Source organism: Salmo salar, chromosome ssa11, assembly GCF_905237065.1.
Source record: "Salmo salar chromosome ssa11, Ssal_v3.1, whole genome shotgun sequence".
Taxonomy (NCBI): Eukaryota; Metazoa; Chordata; class Actinopteri; order Salmoniformes; family Salmonidae; genus Salmo; species Salmo salar.
Window position 1 is genome coordinate 67,753,267 of NC_059452.1, and position 22,797 is coordinate 67,776,063.

At 44.9% G+C, this 22,797-nt stretch overlaps 1 protein-coding gene across 17 annotated transcripts in view; it reads right to left on the reverse strand.

Moving 5' to 3' along the window:
• Positions 1–22,797, reverse strand: part of LOC106562963 (formin-binding protein 1) — a 103,448-nt gene that overhangs the window by 47,327 nt on the left and 33,324 nt on the right. For 16 of the 17 annotated variants that reach the window (XM_045689863.1, XM_045689878.1, XM_045689866.1 and 13 more), the window contains exons 2-4: positions 12,863–12,978; positions 2,512–2,568; positions 2,208–2,355 (exon numbers count right to left, since the gene is read on the reverse strand). In XM_045689863.1, the coding sequence (XP_045545819.1) occupies positions 2,208–2,355; positions 2,512–2,568; positions 12,863–12,978 (321 nt within the window). Of the gene's footprint in view, positions 1–2,207; positions 2,356–2,511; positions 2,569–12,862; positions 12,979–17,915; positions 18,392–22,797 lie in introns of those variants that run through there. The other variant, XM_045689865.1, reaches the window with a different exon arrangement.

The following is a 22,797-nucleotide window of genomic DNA, read 5'->3' on the forward strand; positions in this document are numbered from 1 at the left end:
TTCCTATAGGCAGAAACTCAAACAGGAAGTACCTGTGCTAAGGTCTACTCAACACTGATCTGACCAATCGGAATCAATGCTTCAAGTTTGTTTTGATCACGCTGACTGGGATATGTTCCGGGTAGCCTCTGAGATTAACATTGACATATACATGGACACGGTGACTGAGTTCAACAGGAAGTGTATAGGGGATGTTGTTCCCGCTCTGACTATTAAAACCTACCCAAACCAGGAACCATTCATAGATGGTGAACCGTTGACCTCAGGTGGTGAAGGTAGGAAACAACACCTCCACTTCGCTGATCCTCAACACAGGGGCCCCACAAGGGTGCGTGCTCAGCCCTCTCCTGTACTCCCTGTTCACCCATGACTGCATGGCCACGCACTCCTCCAACTCAATCATCAAGTTTGCAGACGACACAACAGTAGTGGCCTGATTACCAACAATGACGAGACAGCCTACAGGGAGGAGGTGATGGCCTTGGCGGAGTGGTGCCAGGCAAATAACTTCTCACTCAACGTCAACAAAACGAAGGAGCTGATCGTGGACTTCAGGAAACAGCAGAGGCAGCACACCCCATCCACATCGACGGGACCGCAGTGGAGAAGGTAAAACGCTTCAAGGTCCTCGGCCTATATATCACTGACAATCTGAAATGGTCCACCCACCCAGACAGTGTGGTGAAGAAGGCGCAATAGCACCTCATCAACCTCAGTAGGCTGAAGAAATTTGTCTTGGCCCCTAAGACCCTCACAAACTTTTACAAATGCACAATTGAGAGCATCCTGTCGGGATGTATCACCGCATGGTACGGCAACTGCACAACCCGCAACCGCAGGGCTCTCCAGAGGGTGGTGCAGTCTGCCCAACCCATCACCGGGGGCACACTGACTGCCCTCCAGGACACCTACAGCACCCGATGTCACAGGAAGGCCAAAAAGATAATCAAGGACATCTGAAAAACAGCTTCTATCTCAAGGCCATCAGACTGTTAAATAGCCAGCTACCACCCGGTTACTCAACCCTGCAACTTAGAGGCTGCTGCCTTATATACATAGACATGGAATCACTGGCCACTTTAATAATGGAACACAAGTCACTTTAATAACGTTTACATACTGCTTTACTCATTTCATATGTACACTACCGTTCAAAAGTTTGTGGTCACTTAGAAATGTCCTTGTTTTTGAAAGAAAAGTTCATTTTTGGTACATTAAAATAACATCAAATTGATCAGAAATACAGTGTAGACAATGTTAATGTTGTAAATGACTACTGTAGCTGGAAACGGCAGATTTTTTATGGAATATCTACATAGGCGTACAGAGGCCCATTATCAGCAACCGTCACTCCTGTGTTCCAATGGCACATTATGTTAGCTAATCCAAGTTTATCATTTTAAATGGCTAATTGATCATTAGAAAACCATTTTGCTATTATGTTAGCACAGCTGAAAACTGTTGTCCTGATTAAAGAAGCAATAAAACTGGCCTTCTTTAGACTAGTTGAGTATCTGGAGCATCAGCATTTGTGGGTTCGATTACAGGCTCAAAATGGCCAGAAACAAATAACTTTCTTCTGAAATTCATCAGTCTATTCTTGTTCTGAAAAATGAAGGCTATTCCATGCGAGAAATTGCCAAGAAACTGAAGATCTCGTACAACGCTGTGTATTACTCCCTTCACAGAACAAACGGGCTCTAACCAGAATAGAAAGAGTGGGAGGCCCCGGTGCACAACTGAGCAAGAGGACAAGTACATTAGAGCGTTTAGTTTGAGAAACAGACGCCTCACAAGTCAACTGGCAGCTTCATTAAATAGTACCCGCAAAACACCAGTCTCAACGTCAACAGTGAAGAGGCGACTCCGGGATGCTGGCCTTCTAGGCAGAGTTGCGAAGAAAAAGCCATATATCTGTCCAGTGTCTGTGTTCTTTTGCCCATCTTAATCTTTTATTTTTATTGGCCAGTCTGAGATATGGCTTTTTCTTTGCAACTCTGCCTAGAAGGCCAGCATCCCGGAGTCGCCTCTTCACTGACCGACAGTCTACTGAGAGACAGACCAGAGAGATGGATGGCTGGATCAATGGATGGGAACAAATAAATAGAAGATAGATATCACATACTGTATAAAATAATAGAGTCGAATAGAAAATAATATACAGTACATGGAGGGCATCAGAACATAAACAGGAAGTGTGGTCTCACCGATTTCCTCTCGGCCTTGAGTTCCGTGAGGTACCGCAAAAGTTCTGTGATGATCTGAGAGGTCAGGTTCTCAGCGATGACTTCGTGCTGACCTGCGTAGTCGTTCAGCTCATTCAGTGTCGACAGGAAGGCCCGGCATGACGTGTACCTGACAGGTCAGAGGTCACAGAAAGTGATGTCAGAGGAGGGGCTGACACAGCAATTGATGTGTCATGACAACATGCTTAAATAGTGTCATTCATTGAAGAAGAAAAAAAAACTATCAATGATTTGCAATGGTCGCATTGCAAAGTCTCAAACTCACTTGTTCTCCTCCTCCTCTTTTGAGTTCTTCTTGGGTTGATACTTCTTTGATAGATTCCTGTGAGGAGAGAAGAACCATAGCTCTGTTATTTCAGTACTGAGTAACAATATGTTGGCTAGTTTCTACTATTTTAACAATAGGTATACTATCCCATTGGGTTGATACAATAGGACAGCAGGCGGCTGAACATACCCTAACTCTACTGTATGCCTCCTCCATTACTGATGTCCATGTCACTGTGCCAATGGATCATCCACTACTGTTCAATCTGCCAGAGTGCTTTATACCATTGCCCCCCTCCCCTCCCCACATCCATCCTCCATCCTCCATGAATACACAATCAGTCACCAAGAAGATGCATGAGACGAGTGAGTAGAATAGAACAAGCCAGCACTAGTAGAATGCTGAAAAGGGGGGGTTATGGTTAGGGCCAGAAGATTTTCCAGACCACGTGACCTGGCCAGGACAAAATCTCTGTCTCTCTCGCTTCCTTCCTTCCTTCCTTTCTTCCTTCCTCTCTTTAACCCTCACTCTGTCTCCTTCATTTCCCCTGTCGCTTTCCCTCTGTCAGCCTCTCTCGCTGTGTGTTTGTTTGCTAGCGATAGTCGGCGCAGCTCCTCACCTATTTCTGGTTATAGCTCTGTACCTGCTATATGTCACACAGTTTAATAACCGTCACATGCACGCACTCCGCACATGCACGCACACACAGTAGGTTACTCAATCTACACTGAGTGTACAAAACTTTAGGAACACCTTCCTAATATTGAGTTGCAGCCCCTTTTGCCCTCAGAACAGCCTCAATTCATCGCGACATGGACTCTACAAGGTTTTCACAGGGATGCTGGCCCATGTTGACTCCAATACTTCCCACAGTTGTTTCAAGTTGGCTGGATGTCCTTTGGGTGGTGGACCATTCTTGATACACACGGGAAACTGTTGAGCGCAAAAAACCCAGCAGTGTTGCAGTTCTTGACACACTCAAACCGGTGCGCCTAGCACCTACTACCATACCCCGTTCAAAGGCACTTAAATATTTTGTCTTGCCCATTCCCCCTCTGAATGGCACACATACACAATCCATGTCTCAACTGTCTCAAGGCCTAAAAACTATTCTTTAACCTGTCTCCTCCCATTCATCTACAATGATTGAAGTGGACGTAACAAAGTGACATCAATAAGAGATCATAGATTTCACCTGGATTCACCTGGTCAGTCATTGTCATGGAAAGAGTAGGTGTTTTGTACACTCAGTGTATGTACAGTAGACTCTACCAGACAGCCAATAAAAACAGGTAAACCAATTAGAAGAATCCACCTAGAAACGGCAACACACCACACAAGCCAATTAGACTTCAGCAGACAGATGCAGAGCGAATCAGGAAGCAATGAGGCATGCTGCTCGGCAGCCAGGCAGAGAATGGTGAGTCATATCAGGGCTCCACTATGCCACCATTTTACTCGCATATGCACCTAAATATTTTGCCGTGCGACCTGGAACTTTTTATTTAGGAGGACCAGTACACCTCGAAAAATGAAGGATTCTAGCTTCATTACTTGAAATATTTTTTCATTGTGCTCCTAAATGTATTTGTGTGCACTGACATTTTTCAACTTCGGAGCACATGTGTTCCTTGTAAAGAGCGTAGATCAAATCAAATGTTATTTGTCACATGCGCCGAATACAACAGGTGTAGAATATACCGTGAAATGCTTACTTACAAGCCCTTAACCAACAAGACAGTTGAAGAAACAGAGTTAAGAAAATACTTACTAAATAAACTAAAGTACATATTTTTAAATAAAAACTAACACAATAAAATAACAGGGGGTACTGGTACCAAGTCAATGTGCTGGGGTACAGGTTAGTCGAGGTAATTTGTACATGTAGGTAGGTGTAAAGTGACTATTCATAGATAATAAACAGCGAGTAACAGCAGTGTAAAAACAAAGAGGGGGGGATGTGTCAATGTAAATGGTCCGGATGGCCATTTGATTAGTTGTTCAGCAGTCTTATGGCTTGGGGTTAGAAGCTGTTAAAGAGCCTTTTGGACCTAGACTTGGCGCCCTGATAGCGCTTGCCGTGCGGTAGCAGAGAGAACAGTCTATGACTTGGGTCTTTGACAATTTCATGGGCCTTCCTCTGACACTGCCTAGTATATATGTCCTGGATTGCAGGAAGCTTGGCCGCAGTAATGTACTGGGCTGCTACCCACTACCCTCTGTAGCGCCTTACAGCCGAATGCCGAGCAGTTGCCATACCAGGCGGTGATGCAACCGGTCAGGATGCTCTCTTGTCGTGCCCTCTTCACGACTTTCCTGGTGCGTTTGGACCCCGCATATTGTAGCTAGGTCTTCTCACTCATGCATGGTGTGTTGTTTACTATGCTGATGTTTGGACCATTAACCCTCTCATTGGGAATAGAGGTCAGGTCGCACATGGTGAGCACAATGAAGGTCAATAGAAACACTAGAATATCAACAGAACCCCTGCGACGTCGTGGTTATTAATATTAATGGTCAATGGGGGAAAAAAAGATATGAAACGACTGCTGCCTCTTCAACGACTAAGCTACTGCAGCAATATAATAGAGGCAATACTAATAATACTGGTACGACAACTGTAATGGCCATTGACAGTAGCAAAGGTCACTATTAGACTACCATGTAGGCCTAACTCTGCCACTGAGACATGCATAGGCCTATGAGTTCCTCCTCGACAGTACTAGCATTTAAATGCCACGCATGGGATGGGTTTAAAAAAATGAATGAACGAATCATGGATGTGGTAAAAACACTACAGCATGTCTGCTCGTTCGCTCTCGCTCTCTCTCTCTCTCTCTCCCTTCACCACAACCCCCTACTATTCTCCCCTGGTGTCTGCTCTGTTGCCAGGCAGATCTACCTCTTCCCCCGCTCTTCTTCGTTTTCTCTCTTGCTTTTACCCTGGCTGTCTCTCATGGCCAGATGTCATTTCAAAATGCATTTGGCTTTCCTCCTCCTCCATAGAGTATTTAACCAACACACAGACAGACAGGGGGTGCTCATAAGACTTAACAAGGATTAGACCAGTGTGTGTGTGTGCCCCATATTTGGTGATACTGTGTCATTTTCTCTAGACAGTGTGTTTGTAACACCCACACCCCCATTCTTCTTAGTAGTATGCACAATGATAGTCCTTAGCCGACTGTACTCTACTGTACTGTGGATTATGCCAATGTGTGTTACTGTGCTTGGGGGAGGAAACGCAATGCACTGTAGCCTTCTGTACTATATTGAAACATTGTGCGTGTTTATCCATTCGGTACAGTGGAGGAGGATTTAACCTAGATTATACCAGCGCATGCTGTTTGGTTTGGTGAAATGGTAGGCCTAATGGTACTGTGCACTGCGTATTGTGCAGCCAGCCATGCCGTCTGTCTACACACTATATCATGCACGGTTTTAAATACAGTGACCTCCAAAAGTATTGGGACAGTGACAATTTTGTTGTTGTTTTGGCTCTGTACTCCAGCACTTTGGATTTGAAATGATACAATGACTATAAGGTTAACGCACAGACTGTCCGCACAAACATCATACCCCCCCAAAATGCTAACCTCCCCTGTTAATGTAATGGTGAGAGGTTAGCATGTCTTGGGGGTACGATATTTCTGTCTAACTTTCTCACTCATCCTTATTCACGATCCATTCATAGTCATTGTATCATTTCAAATCCAAAGTGCTAGAGTAGAGTCAAAACAGCCAAAAATGAGTCACTGTCCCAATACTTTGAGCTCACTGTATGCATCTGGTCTAATTTTCGACCATTTCTCTTTTGATAATGTCTCTTGATGCATTGTAGTGTCATGTTATCTGCAGAGCAGAGCGAGGTGTTTGTCTTGTTGAGCAGTCCATTCTAATAGCTGATGCAGAGGTGCTAACCATCTGTGAGATATTTCATAAACAGCAGAGAGCTGTCGCCATGTTCAGGCCCAGAGACCATATAACAGATCTATCAAAGATTTAACAGACGCCACAGCTCTATCAGAACTCACATGGACAAGGTCAAGCTGCAGCAGAATTACAGCAGTGAGGCGAAAAACCTCAAAAAGGTTAAAGAGAGGGAGGGGGGGTCAAAGAGACAAACACAGGGTAGAAGAGAGGCAGGAAAGAGAGGGAGGAGAAGAAAAAGAGAAAAAGAAAAAATCTATGAATCTAACTTCCTCCAGCATAGAGGTGTGACGAGGAGCGGATGATCAAAGGGCCAATTTCATTAGCGTTTATTAGATCTAGGAGGACTAGGAGTGATCCAGGTAGGTTCAATCTGCTTTAACGAGCTAAATTGATTGGTGGGAGAATAATTTGTCCAAAGATACACATACAATGATGCACATTGTGTCAAAAAAATAACAGAATAACCTTGTTGAAGCTTTAGAAACAGGGCTATCCATTCTGTAATTTGTAAATCATATTTTTCTGTGATAGCAGTAGGTCATGTGGGTGAGAAACAAATGTGTTTGTGTAAGCAGAGTCAATGAAAACATCCAACCGCCACAAATGCAGAAGGTCAGGTTCCATAAAGCACATCTATGGAGCGATTTCAGAAATTGTACTTGAATTGAATATATTTGAATTTGAATATTTGAATGTTTAATACACAAATAAAACAATTGAATTCAGAAATTGTACTTGTATTTCATGATTTGAAACTGAATTGAATGAATATTGCATTCAGTTTTAAAATGACAATTCAATATTTATATATTCCGTTTGAATATGGTAGTTATTGCATTCATTGTCTGTGTATCAAGTTGACAAACTATAATTTCAAGTTATTCCAAGTTTCATAAATTCAACTTCTCAGATGCATTCAGATTCAGTTCTCTAAATTCAGATTCAAAACCAGAGACAACATCCTGGTACCAGCTAGGAATGGTAGAGGAGAACACAGATGAAATCAAACACTCTCTGTGGTAAACATACGTTTTCTGGCGGTTTCTGAAGCCAATTTGGCTCTAATGTTTGAACCACTTTAGCTATAAGCTATGATGACCCCATTCCTGAAAGCTAAGAATCTCTGGAGCTGTCACGTCCTGACCAGTAAAAGGGGTTATTTGTTATTGTAGTTTGGTCAGGGCGTGGCAGGGGGTGTTTTTCTGTGTGTTTTGGGGTTTTGGGCATTCTATGTCCTTTTTTCTATGTTTTTGTATTTCTTTATTTTGGCCTGGTATGGCTCTCAATCAGGGACAGCTGTACATTGTTGTCGCTGATTGGGAGTCATACTTAGGCAGCCTGTTTTCCTTTGGGGTTTTGTGGGTAGTTGTTTTCTGTCTTGTGTGTTCACCTGGCAGAACTGTTGGCTTTCGTTTTCTTGTTTGTTTTAAAGTGTTTTATTAAATATAATTATGACCACTTACCACGCTGCATCTTGGTCCCCTCTTCCAGACGATTGTTACAGAACCTCCCACCACAACTGGAACAAGCAGCGTGCTCGGGAGGAGATGGACACCTGGTCTCATCAGGAGTGGATTGGGAGGAAAGACTGGACTTGGGGCCAGGTGATCGACAGATATCGGAGCCTACCCGGGAAGAACGAGAGACAGCCCCAAAAAATGTTTTTGGGGGGGGGGGGCACACGGGTAGTTTGGCTGGACCAGGGGTGAGGCCTGAGACAACTACCCGTGCTTTTTGTGGTAAGCATGTGCCTGCCTCTTGCACTCTCTCTCCAGTGCGCCTGCCCAGCCCAGTACGTCCTGTTCCTGCTCCTCGCACTAGCCTTGTAGTGCGCACTCCCCGTCCAGAGCCTCCGGCGACAGTTCCCCGTCCAGAGCCTCCGGCGACAGTTCCACGTCCTGAGCCTCCGGCGACAGTTCCACGTCCTGAGCCTCCGGCGACAGTTCCCCATCCTGAGCCTCCGGCGACAGTTCCCCGTCCTGAGCATCCTGCGACAGTTCCCCGTCCAGAGCTTCCGGCGACGTTTTACAGTCCGGCGCCTGCAGAGACGGCCTACAGTCCGGAGCCTACAGAGACGGCCTACAGTCCGGAGCCTACAGAGACGGCCTACAGTCCGGAGCCTACAGAGACGACCTACAGTCCAGAGCCTACAGAGACGGCCTACAGCCCTGAGCCTCAGCCTGGTGAGTCCTGTGCCTGCGCCCAGAGCCAGGTCTCCTGCAAGTCTCCCCAGCCTGGTGCGTCCTGCGCCAGAGCCGCCTGCCCGTCCGGCGCAGCCAGAGCCGCCCACCCGTCCTGCGCAGCCAGAGCCGCCCACCCGTCCTGCGCAGCCAGAGCCACCCGCCCTTCCGGCGCAGCCAGAGCCACCCGCCCATCCGGCGAAGCCAGAGCCGCCCGCCTGTCCGGCGCAGCCAGAGTCGCCCGCTCTAGAGGCGCCACCTAAGTGGGGTGAGCCAGTGGTGGAGTGGGGTCTGTGTCCCGCTCCTGAGCCACCTCCATAGGGGGGAGGATTGGGGAGGGGGGGTGTAGCACAAGAACCGTCATTGACGGTGGCCACCCTCCCTTCCCTCCCTTTAGTTTGGGGTTATTGTTTTGTGAGTTTTTGTTTCAGGTGCATTCGGGGTCTGCACCTTTGGGGGGGGGGTACTGTCACGTCCTGACCAGTAAAAGGGGTTATTGTAGTTTGGTCAGGGCGTGGCAGGGGGTGTTTTTCTGTGTGTTTTGGGCATTCTATGTCCTTTTTTCTATGTTTTTGTATTTCTTTGTTTTGGCCTGGTATGGCTCTCAATCAGGGACAGCTGTACATTGTTGTCGCTGATTGGTTTTCTTGTTTGTTTTAAAGTGTTTCATTAAATATAATTATGACCACTTACCACGCTGCATCTTTGTCCCCTCTTCCAGACGATCGTTACAGGAGCATGGATGTGCTTGTTGTTGCCTTCTATGAAGATGTAGTTAAATAGCCCTGTCATAGCCCGTCTAAGGATAGCCTTTCCACTCCCTATTTAATCTTGCTCTTGTGACTGACTGGGTTCGAACCAGGTCTCCTGCATGTCACAAGACTGTGTTAGCCCACTTAGATGAAGCCCATAGGGATTAGTTCAGGAAGCTAACACAAGTCTTCAAGTCTTGGTTACATTTCACCCCTCTTTGACCTCATACTCAGAGATCACAGCACCAATATAACTGACTGGGTCGAAATCAGGCCTACTGCACAACAACAACACTTTCTGTGGCAAACAGAAGCAGAAGGATCTGTACACTCCATTTAATTAGAGTGCAACAGAGGCGGTTTGGTGATCCATCCATGTGATGAGTAACCTCATAATTACCAGACTGATTACCGCGTGTAGCGAACCATTCATGTAAGCTCGTGGGATCAGACTGCCCGTGAGGCTATGTAATGAACAACCTTGGCTGAGACATGAAGACGTGTGTTAGTTTGACTGACTGGGTTCTAACACAGGTCTCCTGTGCACTAGAAAATGCAGCTTTCTTATCACACGAGCATGGTCACAGAACCACCTGTGTTACACTTCACCCTCCTTTGACCTACTTGAAGAGATCCATCCAAGTCACAGGACCAATGACCAACAGTCTCAACCGAGTCAAATGTTAACCAGGGGCAGACTGGGACCAAAAGCTGGCCCTGGCATTTTGAACACACCGGCCCATTCTTTTCCGTGCGGCTCCCATTATTAGCCAAATAACTTTACGCAAAAAACTCATGTTAGACAGGCCCACTGGGCGAAAAATTTACCAGTCTATCTGGCATTTGCATGAAATGCCAGATGGCCAGTCTGCCCTGCTTGAAACTAGAATGTCTAACACAAACTAACACGTCAAACCAACACGTCTTCAGGTCTCAGGCAAGGTTCTCATCACATAAGCATGGATCACCAAACCACGCCAAGTCACTTTGCTGGATTTTGAAGACTTGTATTAGTGTAGCAGATATTTCAAAGTATCGCAACCTTGCGCAATTTGAAGTAGGCCTTTTTTTAATAGCATGATGGGTTGAAATGCTTCAGGAGGGCGGTCACATGTGTTTTCTAGGCAGAAGTCCTAAGTTCGAGTCTCCATATGAGCTGAATCAGGGCGAAGCGGTATTCGCTAAGCAGGCAGCGTGACGTCCATTACAATGGTGTCACTGGACTCGGATCTACAGTTGCGCTGGTTCGACCGCTGGGGTCGCTGTGGGGTGAGTTAAGGAGGTGAATGTAGCAGATAGGGATCTGTGAAACTCACTTATCAGCCTGAAGTGTCGCTCCTTGCACAATTTTCAATAGCGCGGTGGGTTGGAGTGCATCAGGTGAGCGGTCACGTGTTTGTGAGGCAGAGGTCCTGAGTTTGAGTCTCGGTATGAGCTAAATCATGGGGAAAGGGTACTCGTTCAGCAAGCATCGTGTCGTCCTTTACATGAACTTATCTTTATAGGCTTTAACTAAGTGGGCTAACTCAGTCTTGTGACACGCAGGAGACGAGTTCTAACCCAGTCAATCACAAAAGCAATATTAAATAGGGAGTGGAAAGGCTACCCTTAGAAGGGCTATGACAGGGCATTTCAACTATACTGAACAAAACTATACTAACGCAAAATGCAATAATTTCAAAGATTTTTACAGTTCATATAAAGTCAATCAGTCAATTGAAATAAATTCATTAGGCCGCAATCTATTGATTTCACATGACTGGGAATACAGATTTGCATCTGTTGGAACAGATATTTAAACCTATGGCCTGTGGAATGTTGTCCCACTCGTCTTCAATGGCTGTGCAAAGTTGCTGGATATTGGCGGGAACTGGAACACACTGTCGTAGACGTCAATCTAGAGCATCCCAAACATGCTCAATGTTAAATAAAGGTTAAATAAAATAAAAATAATAATAATAAAAAAAGCCCAAACATGCTCAATAGGTGAGATGTCCAGTGAGTATGCAGGCCACGGAAGAACTGGAACATTTTTAGCTTCCAGGAATTGTGTACAGATCCTTGTGACATGGGGCCGTGCATTATCATGCTGAAACATGAGGTGATGGCGGCGGATAAATGGCACAACAATGGGCCTCAGGATCTCACCACGGTATCTCTGTGCATTCAAATTGCCTTCAATAAAATGCAATTGTGTTCATTGTTCGTAGCTTATGCCTGCCCATATCATAACCCCACCACCACCATGGGGCACTCTGTTCACAACGTTGACATCAGCAAACCGCTCGTCCATACGACGCCATACACATGGTCTGCGGTTGTGAGGCTGGTTGGCACTGAAATCGCTCCATAAAATACTATCTCTGTGTTACAGATACCAAAGTCAGACACAGACAGAAACTAATTAGGGAATGTGGTGTGTGTGCGCTATGCATGCAAACAGAGAGTGAGGAACTACTAGTTCTATTATCTCCTTGGTAAAGGAAGATTTATCTAGAAAGAGAAGGAGGTGGGGTTAGGGGTGCAGAGGAGGGGTGCTGGATGGGGGTTGGTCAGTAGTCAGTACTTAGAGTCTTTAGCCCTCTTATGGGCCCTCTCTAGGGAACGAGATAAGGGATTTGGGGGAAGATCCCTGCTGCTTGTTGTTGGGGTGTAAGAGGACTTAGGAAGAGTATCCCCCTCACCCCTACCCTCCTTCCTGGGGAACCAAATCCCCAAATGTGGGTTGATGGAATTTGAGGGGAGGAAGAGCGCAGGTTTAAAAGGGGGGGCGGGACTAAACCACTGACACTCCCCCGTGATTGGAAAAAAATTAATGTGGGTCAGCACTGGCTGGGGATGATAATAATGATACCTCGTCACTATGGCAACACATGCCCCCAACCCACCCCCCACCTTGCCGCCAACCTTACTTCCTCTCGCCTCCAGCGGAAAACAGCGAGAGAAAAACACTATCGTGCCAGAGAGAGAGAGAGAGAGAGAGAGAGAGAGAGAGAGAGAGAGAGAAATGAGAGAGTGAGATGCAGAGAGAAACAAAGAAAGAGAGACCGAGAGAGAAACAGACAGCTAGAGAGAGAGAGAGAGAGAGAGAGAGAGAGATGGAAAGAAAGAGAGACAGACTACCACTCCAGGCATCATTGTTCTGTTTATTTAGCCCTCCACCTGACTAAAGCTAACATCGCTGAGTCTGCCAGGCTCTCTGATACGACCTCACTATAACCAACACAGTAGCGATGTGCTCACTGCAGGCTGAATGAGATGAACACCGTCAAACTGTCATTGTCTTTGCCTGTGTGGAAGCATGACATGCTTGTTTTTAACGGCAGTGAAATATCTTATATGTTATAATTATGTTATACTCTGTATGCTGAAGAAGGCTGAGACTGAAATGATTAAATTATTGAGGAGTACTATCCATTTCATTCACTCGTGAAATAGGCCTAGACTTAGGTCATAACTGGGCAATAAAGAAACAGAACTCACCTAATCTGCTTTGCATAGTTGATTTCAATCTCCGATCGCTCTTTGACGAATTTGGTGTACCTCTCCACAAACTCGATGCCCGACTGTGTATGCTTCTCCAAGTTATCAAACTGATCCTGTAAACAGAGAAGAGAGAGAACGATGCACGAATGAATATAACATCCCAATACAGCGCTAACGTTTTTGATGCAGCATTCTGAGATTTGGTTAGGGCAGCCATCTTGCAGTGACACAAACCTCACTACAGTAGTTGCCAGGACCAAAAGTTGACTACATAACCTTTTCCATGTGTGTTGATAACGTGGCAACAGCTTTGAAATGTCAAGAGGTTTAACAGTTCCAGATATCCATTATAATGGCGGTACATTGCCTATACAAATTACTCAAAGCAACACTGTTTGTGCTAATATTTTCCCTTCTCAAAGGCCAAGGGTTTTACAGTCAACAATTAGACCTACTCTCTCGCGTTGCTGCTGCCACTTAACTTATTATCCAAGTCTATTTGGCACACCTGCCTTCTAATAAGGTAATAGGGTAAAACAGAAAGAGTTGAGGTCATTTAATTTAACAGTGGGTCTAGCTAGCTTTTCTAACTTAGTGTTGTTTGTTTGTTAGTAAAAGTCTTATGGGCCTGGTACTTCTTGGAGCTAGCTGTACCGATTCCAAAGAGACTGTTTTTACCAGCCAAAGCCACCAATCAGACAAAACGCTTGACTTACTTTACAGACTGTCTGATATGTGTGATTCATGTATTGGATGCCATTGTGGGGTTTTGGGGTTTCTTCTAAACAGCTAATAGTGTGGGTATGACATCCATGGTCCTCCTAGTCTCTTAATATTGCTGTACACTAGTGGTTACCAGCAGAAACACCTCCGCTGATGAACTCCTTGACCCCCACCATTTACAAAAACACATTCAGCCTCCTCTTCACTTCCAAGTAAAAGACTTTAACTGTCGGCTACTTTTAGCCTACAGTGAAATGTATGACTATGGCCAGTGACGGTGTCTTGTGAAAGGCTAACCCACAATGGCCTTGTAAAGTATTCATAGATTAATTCAGTTATTCAACCTAACTGTACTCATCTGTACCTTGGAGTTGAACAGGAAGCATGAGGTGCATTATAGTCACACGAATCCTTCTCATGCATCGTCTCTCCTCTGTCATATAGCCTAAGTACGTGTAGAATAGAGAAAAACTTGATGATGCTGCATAATGTTATTAAAGCTAAATCAGCGAAATCACCACGTGGCAGGAAAAATATAAATACCTTACAAACAGGGTAGCCCCTATACAAGAGGAACATACACACCAAAAAATGTGAGTTCCTCATCAGTCCTTTGGAAGGGTGATGGTTCTATGTGGAACCATAATGACTCAAAGAACCATTGGAGCTATTCAATGGTTCTTTGCAGTTCACTAAAGGGTTATTTGCTCTTTTAGTGACAATTCAAATGCTGGGGAGGCAGCTCATTCGGGGCGTGGTTTGCTCATAGTTCTTTTTGTGCAACAGTGAGTGAGAGTGTCATTCCAGTTTATCTAGTGTGTTGTGTTATGCCATCACATATTATATATGACTATGGCCAGTGATGGTGTCTTGTGAAAGACTCATGTATAGCCTTGTGTCAATTCAGAACGGTTCTCAATTTTTTCATCATGGGCCCCCAGCTGTTCCAGAGGTAGCTCACTGGACTAGACTTGTCAATTAACACAATAATAACACCTATGCTGCGCCACTATAGAAATTTTGTATTTTACCTCCTTTTTCTCCCCAATTTCAGTCTTGTTTCATTGCTGCAACTCCCCAACGGTCTCAAGAGGCGAAGGTTGAGTCATGCGTCCTCTGAAGCATGACCCGCCAAACCTCACTTCTTAACACCGCCCACTTAACCTGGAAGCCAGCTGCACCAATGTGTTGGAGGAAACACTGTTCAACTGATGACCGAAGTCAGCCTGCAGGCACCCGGCCCGCCACAAGGAGTTGCAAGAGCACAATGAGCCAAGTAAAGCCCCCCCGGCCAAAACCTCCCCTAACCACGCTGGGACAATTGTGTGCTGCCCTATGGGACTCCCAATCACAGTCGGTTGTAACAGCCTGGGATCGAACCCGGGTCTGTAGTAGTGACGCATCAATCACTGCAATGCAGTGCCTTAGACCGCTGCGCCACTCGAGAGGACCGACACCTATGGAATTTTAACAATAAAACATGGTGCGGATCCAGGATTAAAAAAAACCTGTATGGTTCTTCACAAGGATTTCCAAAGAAGCTTTCAGATTGAGATTGGTTCTATAAAGACCCATTCTCCATAAAGGTTCTATAAAGAACACAAAAGAATGGTTCTAAATAGCCCCAAAGAGAGTTGTACCCATAGCGGAACCCTTTTCTGGTGCTATATAGAACCTTTTGTATGGACTCAGGAGAGGCGAAGGTCGAGAGCCTTGTGTCCTCCGAAACACGACCCAGCCAAGACGCACTGCTTCTTGACAAAATGCCCGCTTAACCCGGACGCCAGCCGCACCAATGTGTCGGAGGAAACACCGTACACCTGGCGACCGTGTCAGCGTGCATGCGCCTGACCCACCACAGGAGTCACTAGAGCGCAATAGAAAACCCTCCCCTAACCCGGACGACACTGGGCCAACTGTGCGCCACCCCATGGGTTTCCCAGTCATGGCCACCTGCAACAGAGCCTGACCTCGAACCAGGATCTCTAGTGGCACAGCTAGCACTGCCTTAGACCACTGCGCCACTCGGGAGGCCACTATATAGAACCATTTTAAATTTCACTTTATAGAACCTTAGAAAAGTGTTCCTTATAGCACCATTTAGAACCTTATGAGGATGGTTCTTTATTGAACCTTCAAAAAAGGGTTCTACTGTATCACCAAAAAGAGTTCAACAACAGTTATAAGCCAAATAACCCCTATCTGATAGTATTGAGATGTTTGAAATGTTTGTACGTGTAGCTTACAAAAAACATCCCTACTGTAGTAGAGGATAACACTCCAGTGCACCACAGGACATCTCGCAATCATGCTTCTCTACAGCTACCATTCACTTACAGTATTCACAGGAACAAATTCACCTTGGTATAGCTCCAACAGTCCCCCATCATCTGTAGTCCACCTCACCCAAACAAAATGAAAATGTCTCTCCTCCTCAACCCAACCAAAGTTGAATCCCTCGGTGCAGGATATTCCCCAACTGTCGACCGAGCTACTGTCCCAGTCAGCATGACAGGGTTCTTAGTGGGGGTGTCTTTTGTGCTGCTTTAACAGCTGCTTTTGTGCTGCTTTAACACAGCCAGCCTGCTACAGCCAGCCTGCTACAGCCAGCCTGCTACAGCCAGCCTGCTACAGCCAGCTCATTGACACAGGAAGTGGATGTGGGTTCTGCAGTTAAGTATATGGGTTTGATGAAAAAAACCTTTTTGGGGGACAGTTATTTTTTTCTGTAGGCTATCATTAGTGCTGAGCGAATAGTGGCTTTTTTAGGTCGGTTCAGTTTCGGTTAAATTATTAACAAATAATCAAGTTTCGATTTCAGTCTTCATTATTTTTGTAAACGCTATGCATTATGTGGGTTGTAAAATACTGTAAAAAACCCCAGAATAAAACAATTAATAAAAGTCCCATGATGGTAGTGACTTCCCATTACTGCTTATTTATTCACATTGCTTTACTTTAATAAAATATTTCAGTTGAAGTATATATTAAAATGTGTTTTATTTGATTACTTTATTATTTCATTTCAAGTCATCTCATCTCTATAGAGCTGCTGCCTATGCTGTCTGACAAAATCACTATTTTAGTAGTTCTTCAAAGTAAATAAAGCATACTTTTATGACTGCTGAATACCAACTATCAATCACTTAGTTCATGTATTTTCAGGTAGAGATAGCTCGTGAAACATATGCTCTCTATCCCTCTCCAACGTGCTATCTTCTCTCCCTCTCTGTGTCTGCCCCACACTAACCTGATGTAGCAGGCATAAAAGAAACACATAGACCAGACAAATAGGCGTGCAATAGATTATGGTCATTGTAGTAAATACCATGTTTTCTGCACTAAACTACATTGAATATTGGCCTGTTGGAAACTACAACTCCCTACTACATCGCACTTGATCTGATTTATCTTAAAAAAAAAAAAAAATGCACAATGTGCGCAATGAGCCCAGAAAAAAATTTGCAAAATGGAATTCAAATAACCAACATTTTGGTTTATTGCTCAGCACTAGCTACCATTGTTATAGCCAGCATGAGGCCAAACATGTTTTTACATAGGTAGGCTACATGATATCAACGGAAGGGAATGAATAACCGCATAAGAAACCTGTGAATGTAGGCTAGATTGCTACTGTATGTACAGTATGTAGCATAAAACATACTATGATCCCTATCTGGGGAAAACAAGGACAACAGCAGCATATATGTATTCGGTTGAAGGTTCACACCTGAACATCCGTCAGTGGACCTACTCATGTGAAGAGAATTGTAAAACATTTGGCTAATCTATTGAAATGAAAAGCCATACCCGTGTAGCTTCCTCTCATATCATAGTTTTTCTTTCTTTGTCTTTATCCTTCACGCACTCTCTGCAGCATGCTCTCCTCTTTCTTTCTCTCTCTCTCTCTCTCTCTCTCTCTGCTCCCTTCCTCATCCCTTCCTCCCTGAAGCGCTGCTCGCCACTCATTGCCAGCCTCTGTGCCAAATAGATTCAGCAGATCTCCTCACAGTGTTTGGTTAATTAAAACACTGGATAGCGGCCACTCAAAAAGGAGCTCACCGTACAAACACATAATGAGCTTCCTCCGAATAAAAATGTGCTATAATACAGAACTTCTCCACACCCCGCTGCACCCAAACACACCACGCACTAACACACACACACACATCCTCCTCACTCACACACGCATCCCTCCACAAAAGTAGGAGGACCACTTTAGAAATTAATGTTTCAAGTTCTACCCTCTGGGATCGAATGCATATCTTGTCAATGTATTATTTGACCCAAAATACGGCTAAAATACGGCTAGGCTAAGTCACATTACCCTTCTTAGTTGAGGCAGTTGAGGCAGCATGGTATCCTATAGTCGCAGGGGGGGAAAAATCCACCCTTGTCCAACGTCAAAAATCCAACCAAGGTCCAACTCTCCTCTGCCCAGAGTGGAACAGCCAGTTAAGCCTCACTGTGGTTAGGTTGGAAAAGGTATCATTCTCCAGAAAATACTGACGGTACCCAGCCCATTGAAAGTACACAGAAAGGGTTACCAAGGAAGTCCAGTGACCATTCGAAGGGTCAAGCGCACTATTCCTTGACCCTATTTCCACCAAGGAGACCAAAATCTACCCTGGTGTGTCTGAGAGAACGAGGGTCCCGGAGCAAGAGAGAGGGATGCAGTACTGAGACACACATACACGCACTCCTACACACACTCTGCATCTGCGGCCAGCCGTAGCCTGGGAGCATGCAGGCTAAATGCTCCGTCAGGCGTGAGGTGAACTCAGTGGGATGTCAGAGGAGGAATGATTCAGAGAGAGGGGGGAAAAAAAGGATAGAGGGGCGTAAAAGAGGTGGAGAAGAAAGAAAAGGAGGGGTTTAGAGGGAGGGGACTGGACTGGAGAAAGAGGGAGGGGTCACTTTGATGAAAGATGACCGACATCCCCTCATTCATTACGTGGAGAACACAAGGCAGGACTGTGGGGGACACTTCTGGGAAAAGAAGTGTCACAATGTGACACATGTGGTCTGAATACATGACTAAGAAGACACATTCTACCGTATAAGAGAGAGGTCAGAAAGACACGCGAGAGAGAGAGAGATCTCAGAAAGAGGAGAGAGAAGAAAGGGAGCGAATGGCTTTCCACTAGAAAGGAAAAAAACACCTTGGCCAGGCGATTCCCACAGGTGGAAAAAGTGATAATAAATTATGAATAATACTGCATATCAGAACAAAATATCAAGGAAAACTACAGAGATTATAGGAATCTGTGTCAAAGGTGCACTCCAATATCACAGAAAACCATCACTGCAATTCTCTATTGCCTTGACACATCAAAACAATGTGTTTAGACAATCCAGAAGAGGGAGGGGGCCAGACAGTCACAGCATTTGTAGTCTCGCTCACCAGAAACTGGGCGCTCGGCTTCATGAAACACTCCATCTTCATTGTTTCAATCTATTTCTGAATCCGAAATCTATAGAAATTCCCTGTCAGCATCTGCCTTCATGTTCAAAACCCCTCACGCTGTCCCATTGTTTCATTCCGAGGAAAACATCCTGACTATGGGACACAGTCCCTCTCTCTCCTCTCACCCCCTCCTCTCATTCTTTCCTCTCACCCCCTCCTATCCCATGGCCCCCTGCTCGTGCCCCACTTCAGTATCAGCTGTAACCTCTGACCTCATTTCCACAGCGATCTGGGACAGGCAGAGCCGTTCCTACACTTGTTGTTTCAGGCCTTATCCGATCCACTATTGTGCTGCACATCGGATTGGCCCATTTAAGTATATTTAGTCAAATCAATATACTGTACCGTAGGCTATATCACCCCACTCCTCCATGAGATGTGAGAAGGCTTGAAATGAACAACAAAGGAGGCACTAAGGAGCCTAATGCTACAGTATGTCACAAAAACACACCAAGATGGGCTTGTTTGTGGTAAAGTAGCTTAGCAAAGGATTTCATTTTTTTATGCACTGCAGCACTTGTGAATCTAAACTAATGGCACATAGAAATAGAGCTAAAATTCCAGATCAGATCACTTGGGTTTTTATCCACACGGATGACACACAGACAGTCTCTATATTATCTCTCTCTCTCATCACAATCTCCCTATTCCATTCAAAATCAAAACCAACACCATGGCTACTATCTGAACTAGGTTTGTGTTGGCCTATAGCCATGTATTAAACATATATCTATATATCTCTATACTATCTCTATACTACTATATGGCTCTGTGTAGGTAGGCCTATGTACTGTCATGCCTATTGACAAGCATTAGCATGCAGGGGAACGCAATCTGATTTTATATTCAATCCCATAGCTTGGTTTGGTCATCTCTCCAGGGCTGCTATTAAAACATACATGATCTAGCTTCTGAGTGCTCCTCAGCCTGACCTCTGTGCTACCCTTCTGTGTCACTCCTGGTATTATCCAGGCAGCTCTCTGTCTGTGTCTGTCTGTCTCTCTCTCTCTCTCTCTGTGCTACCCTTCTGTATCACTCTTGGTATTATCCAGGCTGCTCTCTGTCTGTCTCTCTCTATTTTCTCTATTTTCTCTCTCTCTCTCTCTCTCTCTCTCTCTCTCTCTCTCTCTCTCTCTCTCTCTCTCATGGATCTAATCCTCTGAAGAACTAAAGAGATTGTGTGTGTGGTTCAGGGGGTTCACTAACAGCTATGCAGGGATTATTTTTTGTAAGGTGAGTCTAAATGTTGGTGAGAGAGAGAGAGAGAGAGAGAGAGAGAGAGAGAGAGTCTTTTCTTTTCTGTACCAGGAGTATAGTGGACAATTCCTTTATCTGGGAGAAGAACACGTGTCCAAGTAGAGGGCTACCAAATGAGAATGGACCTTCTGGCCGCATCCCAAACCACTATTCTTCTTGTTCATCCTCTCTCTCACTTCCTTCTTCTTCTCCTCCTCTTCCTTCTCCTCTCTCCTTAGCCCCTCACTGTAATCTAACATAGAATGAAAGGTAAAATATAACTTCTGTTGGCACTGAAAAATAATGCAATGACTTTGCATAAAGCCCCCTATGCAATAACCTGGCTAGTTTCTGCCCTTTTTTTCAACCATAGAGGGTGGTAGAGGGTAACAATGCCCCCATTATGCTGGCCCCTGAAGGTGGTCAACAACACTTAGATAGGGTCTGCAAATCATTGACTACTGCCAAGTATTTTGGAAAGCTCTCTCTCTCTCCCCCTCTCTCCCCCCCTCTCCCTCCCTCCCTTGACATCGCAACTCTCCAGAGAGACTGCTGTTGTTGCTTCTGTTTAATCTCTGTTCAGAACAGAACACCAAAGAGCCGCAATCGTGTATAATAGAGACAAGACGTGTATAATAACGGCCCTGTAAGCTCCAACATAGGATGATTCACCACGACAGGCCTTGGAAGAAGACAACAACTTCTGATGAAACGTTTGACACGGCGCCCTCTCTTTTTGACGGGAGAGAGGACACAAAGAAAGATCATGAAATCATCAATCCAGAACCTTCCAAAAAAGAGGGAGCGCAAATAAACAAAGCCAGATCGAGAGAAACCTCCTCTATAAGCTTTTTAGATTGCGATTCCGATTATTTTATTGGCACCTAACCCCAGGTTGGTTCTTTGCTGTTTTTCTTTCATACCAAAGAAAGACTGTAGTAGACCAGGCAGAGTCAAAAACCCTTCTGATCATTACAGGCTAGGACTAGTCTGTCTCATACCTTACCATAAGTCACAATCCAAATGCTGTAGCCTGCCCATCCACAACCAACTACCTCCAACCCTTCTGTACAGGTCAGTGTTTTCAATCAATTGAAAGCTGTGCCCAGTGGGAAGAGGCATTCAATTGGCCATTAGAAAGAGAGAGGGGAGGGGGTCAGTGTTTAAGGTTGAACAGGTCGTCTGAAATAAGGGAACGCTATCTAATAGCCTGTTTAGTAGTTGTCCAAGTGAGCAAGAGTCATGGACTTACATGTTTCTGTGGGTCACAAAATCTTAAGGAAACATGCACGCACACACACACACACAGACACACACATACCAATCAGGTGCTAAAGATAGGCCTACACATAGCTAGCTTATTATCGCATAGTCACAGAAATGTCATAAATGGGAGTGAGTCTACAAAACACCATGCTTTCAAACACATCGTCTGCACTCTGGAGTCATTATCTAGCCTATATAAAACGGTTATTCACAAGTATCAAGTTATTTGTGTTTTTTTCTATGGTGTAGGTTGTAGGGCCTCCCGAGTGGCGCAGCGGTCTAAGGCACTGCATCGCAGGTGACTACCTCATGGTGCCTACCTCATGGTGACTACCTCATGAAGCTGGTGGAGGGAATGCCAAGAGTGTGCAAAGCTGTCATCAAGGCAAAGGGTGGCTACTTTGAAGAATCTCAAATATAAAATATGTTAAACAAAAAAAGTGTTATTTCATAGTTTTGATGTTATTTCATAGTTTTGATGTCTTCACTATTATTCTACAATGTAGAAAATAGTAAAAATAAAGAAAAACCCTTGAATGAGCAGGTGTGTTCAAACTTTTGACTGGTACTGTGTGTGTGTGTGTGTGTGTGTGTGTGTGTGTGTGTGTGTGTGTGTGTGTGTGTGTGTGTGTGTGTGTGTGTGTGTGTGTGTGTGTGTGTGTGTGTTTGTGTGTGTGTGTGTGTGTGTGTATATATATATAGGCTGTCATTGTAAATAAGAATTTGTTCTTAACTGACTTGCCTAGTTAAATAAAAATATAATGAATACCACTAGTAATAATGTATTTTTTTTTATTTTAACTAGGCATGTCAGTTAAGAACAAATTCTTATTTTACAATTTACAATGACGGCCTACACCGGCTAAACCCGGATGACGCTGGGCCAATTATGCACCACCCTATGGGACTCCCAATCACGGCAAGTTGTGATACAGCCTGGATTCAAACCAGGGTGTCTGTAGTGACGCCTCGAGCACTGAGATGCAGTGCCTTAGACCGCCACTCGGGAGCCCAATAATATCATGCAGACAGAAAACATTAACATCCAGAAGTAGCATCGTCTCCCACTGCTCCTCCAGAAATAATAGTCATACCCCAGGACACATGTGGAGAGAGGGGGGGGAGATGTCCCAACAGAGGTGACACAGAGAGACAGAGGGGACAGATGTTCTGCTGGGCAGATAGACAGGAGGACAATGGGACTATAACTAAAGAGGGCTTTAAAAGTCATTGTCTCGGT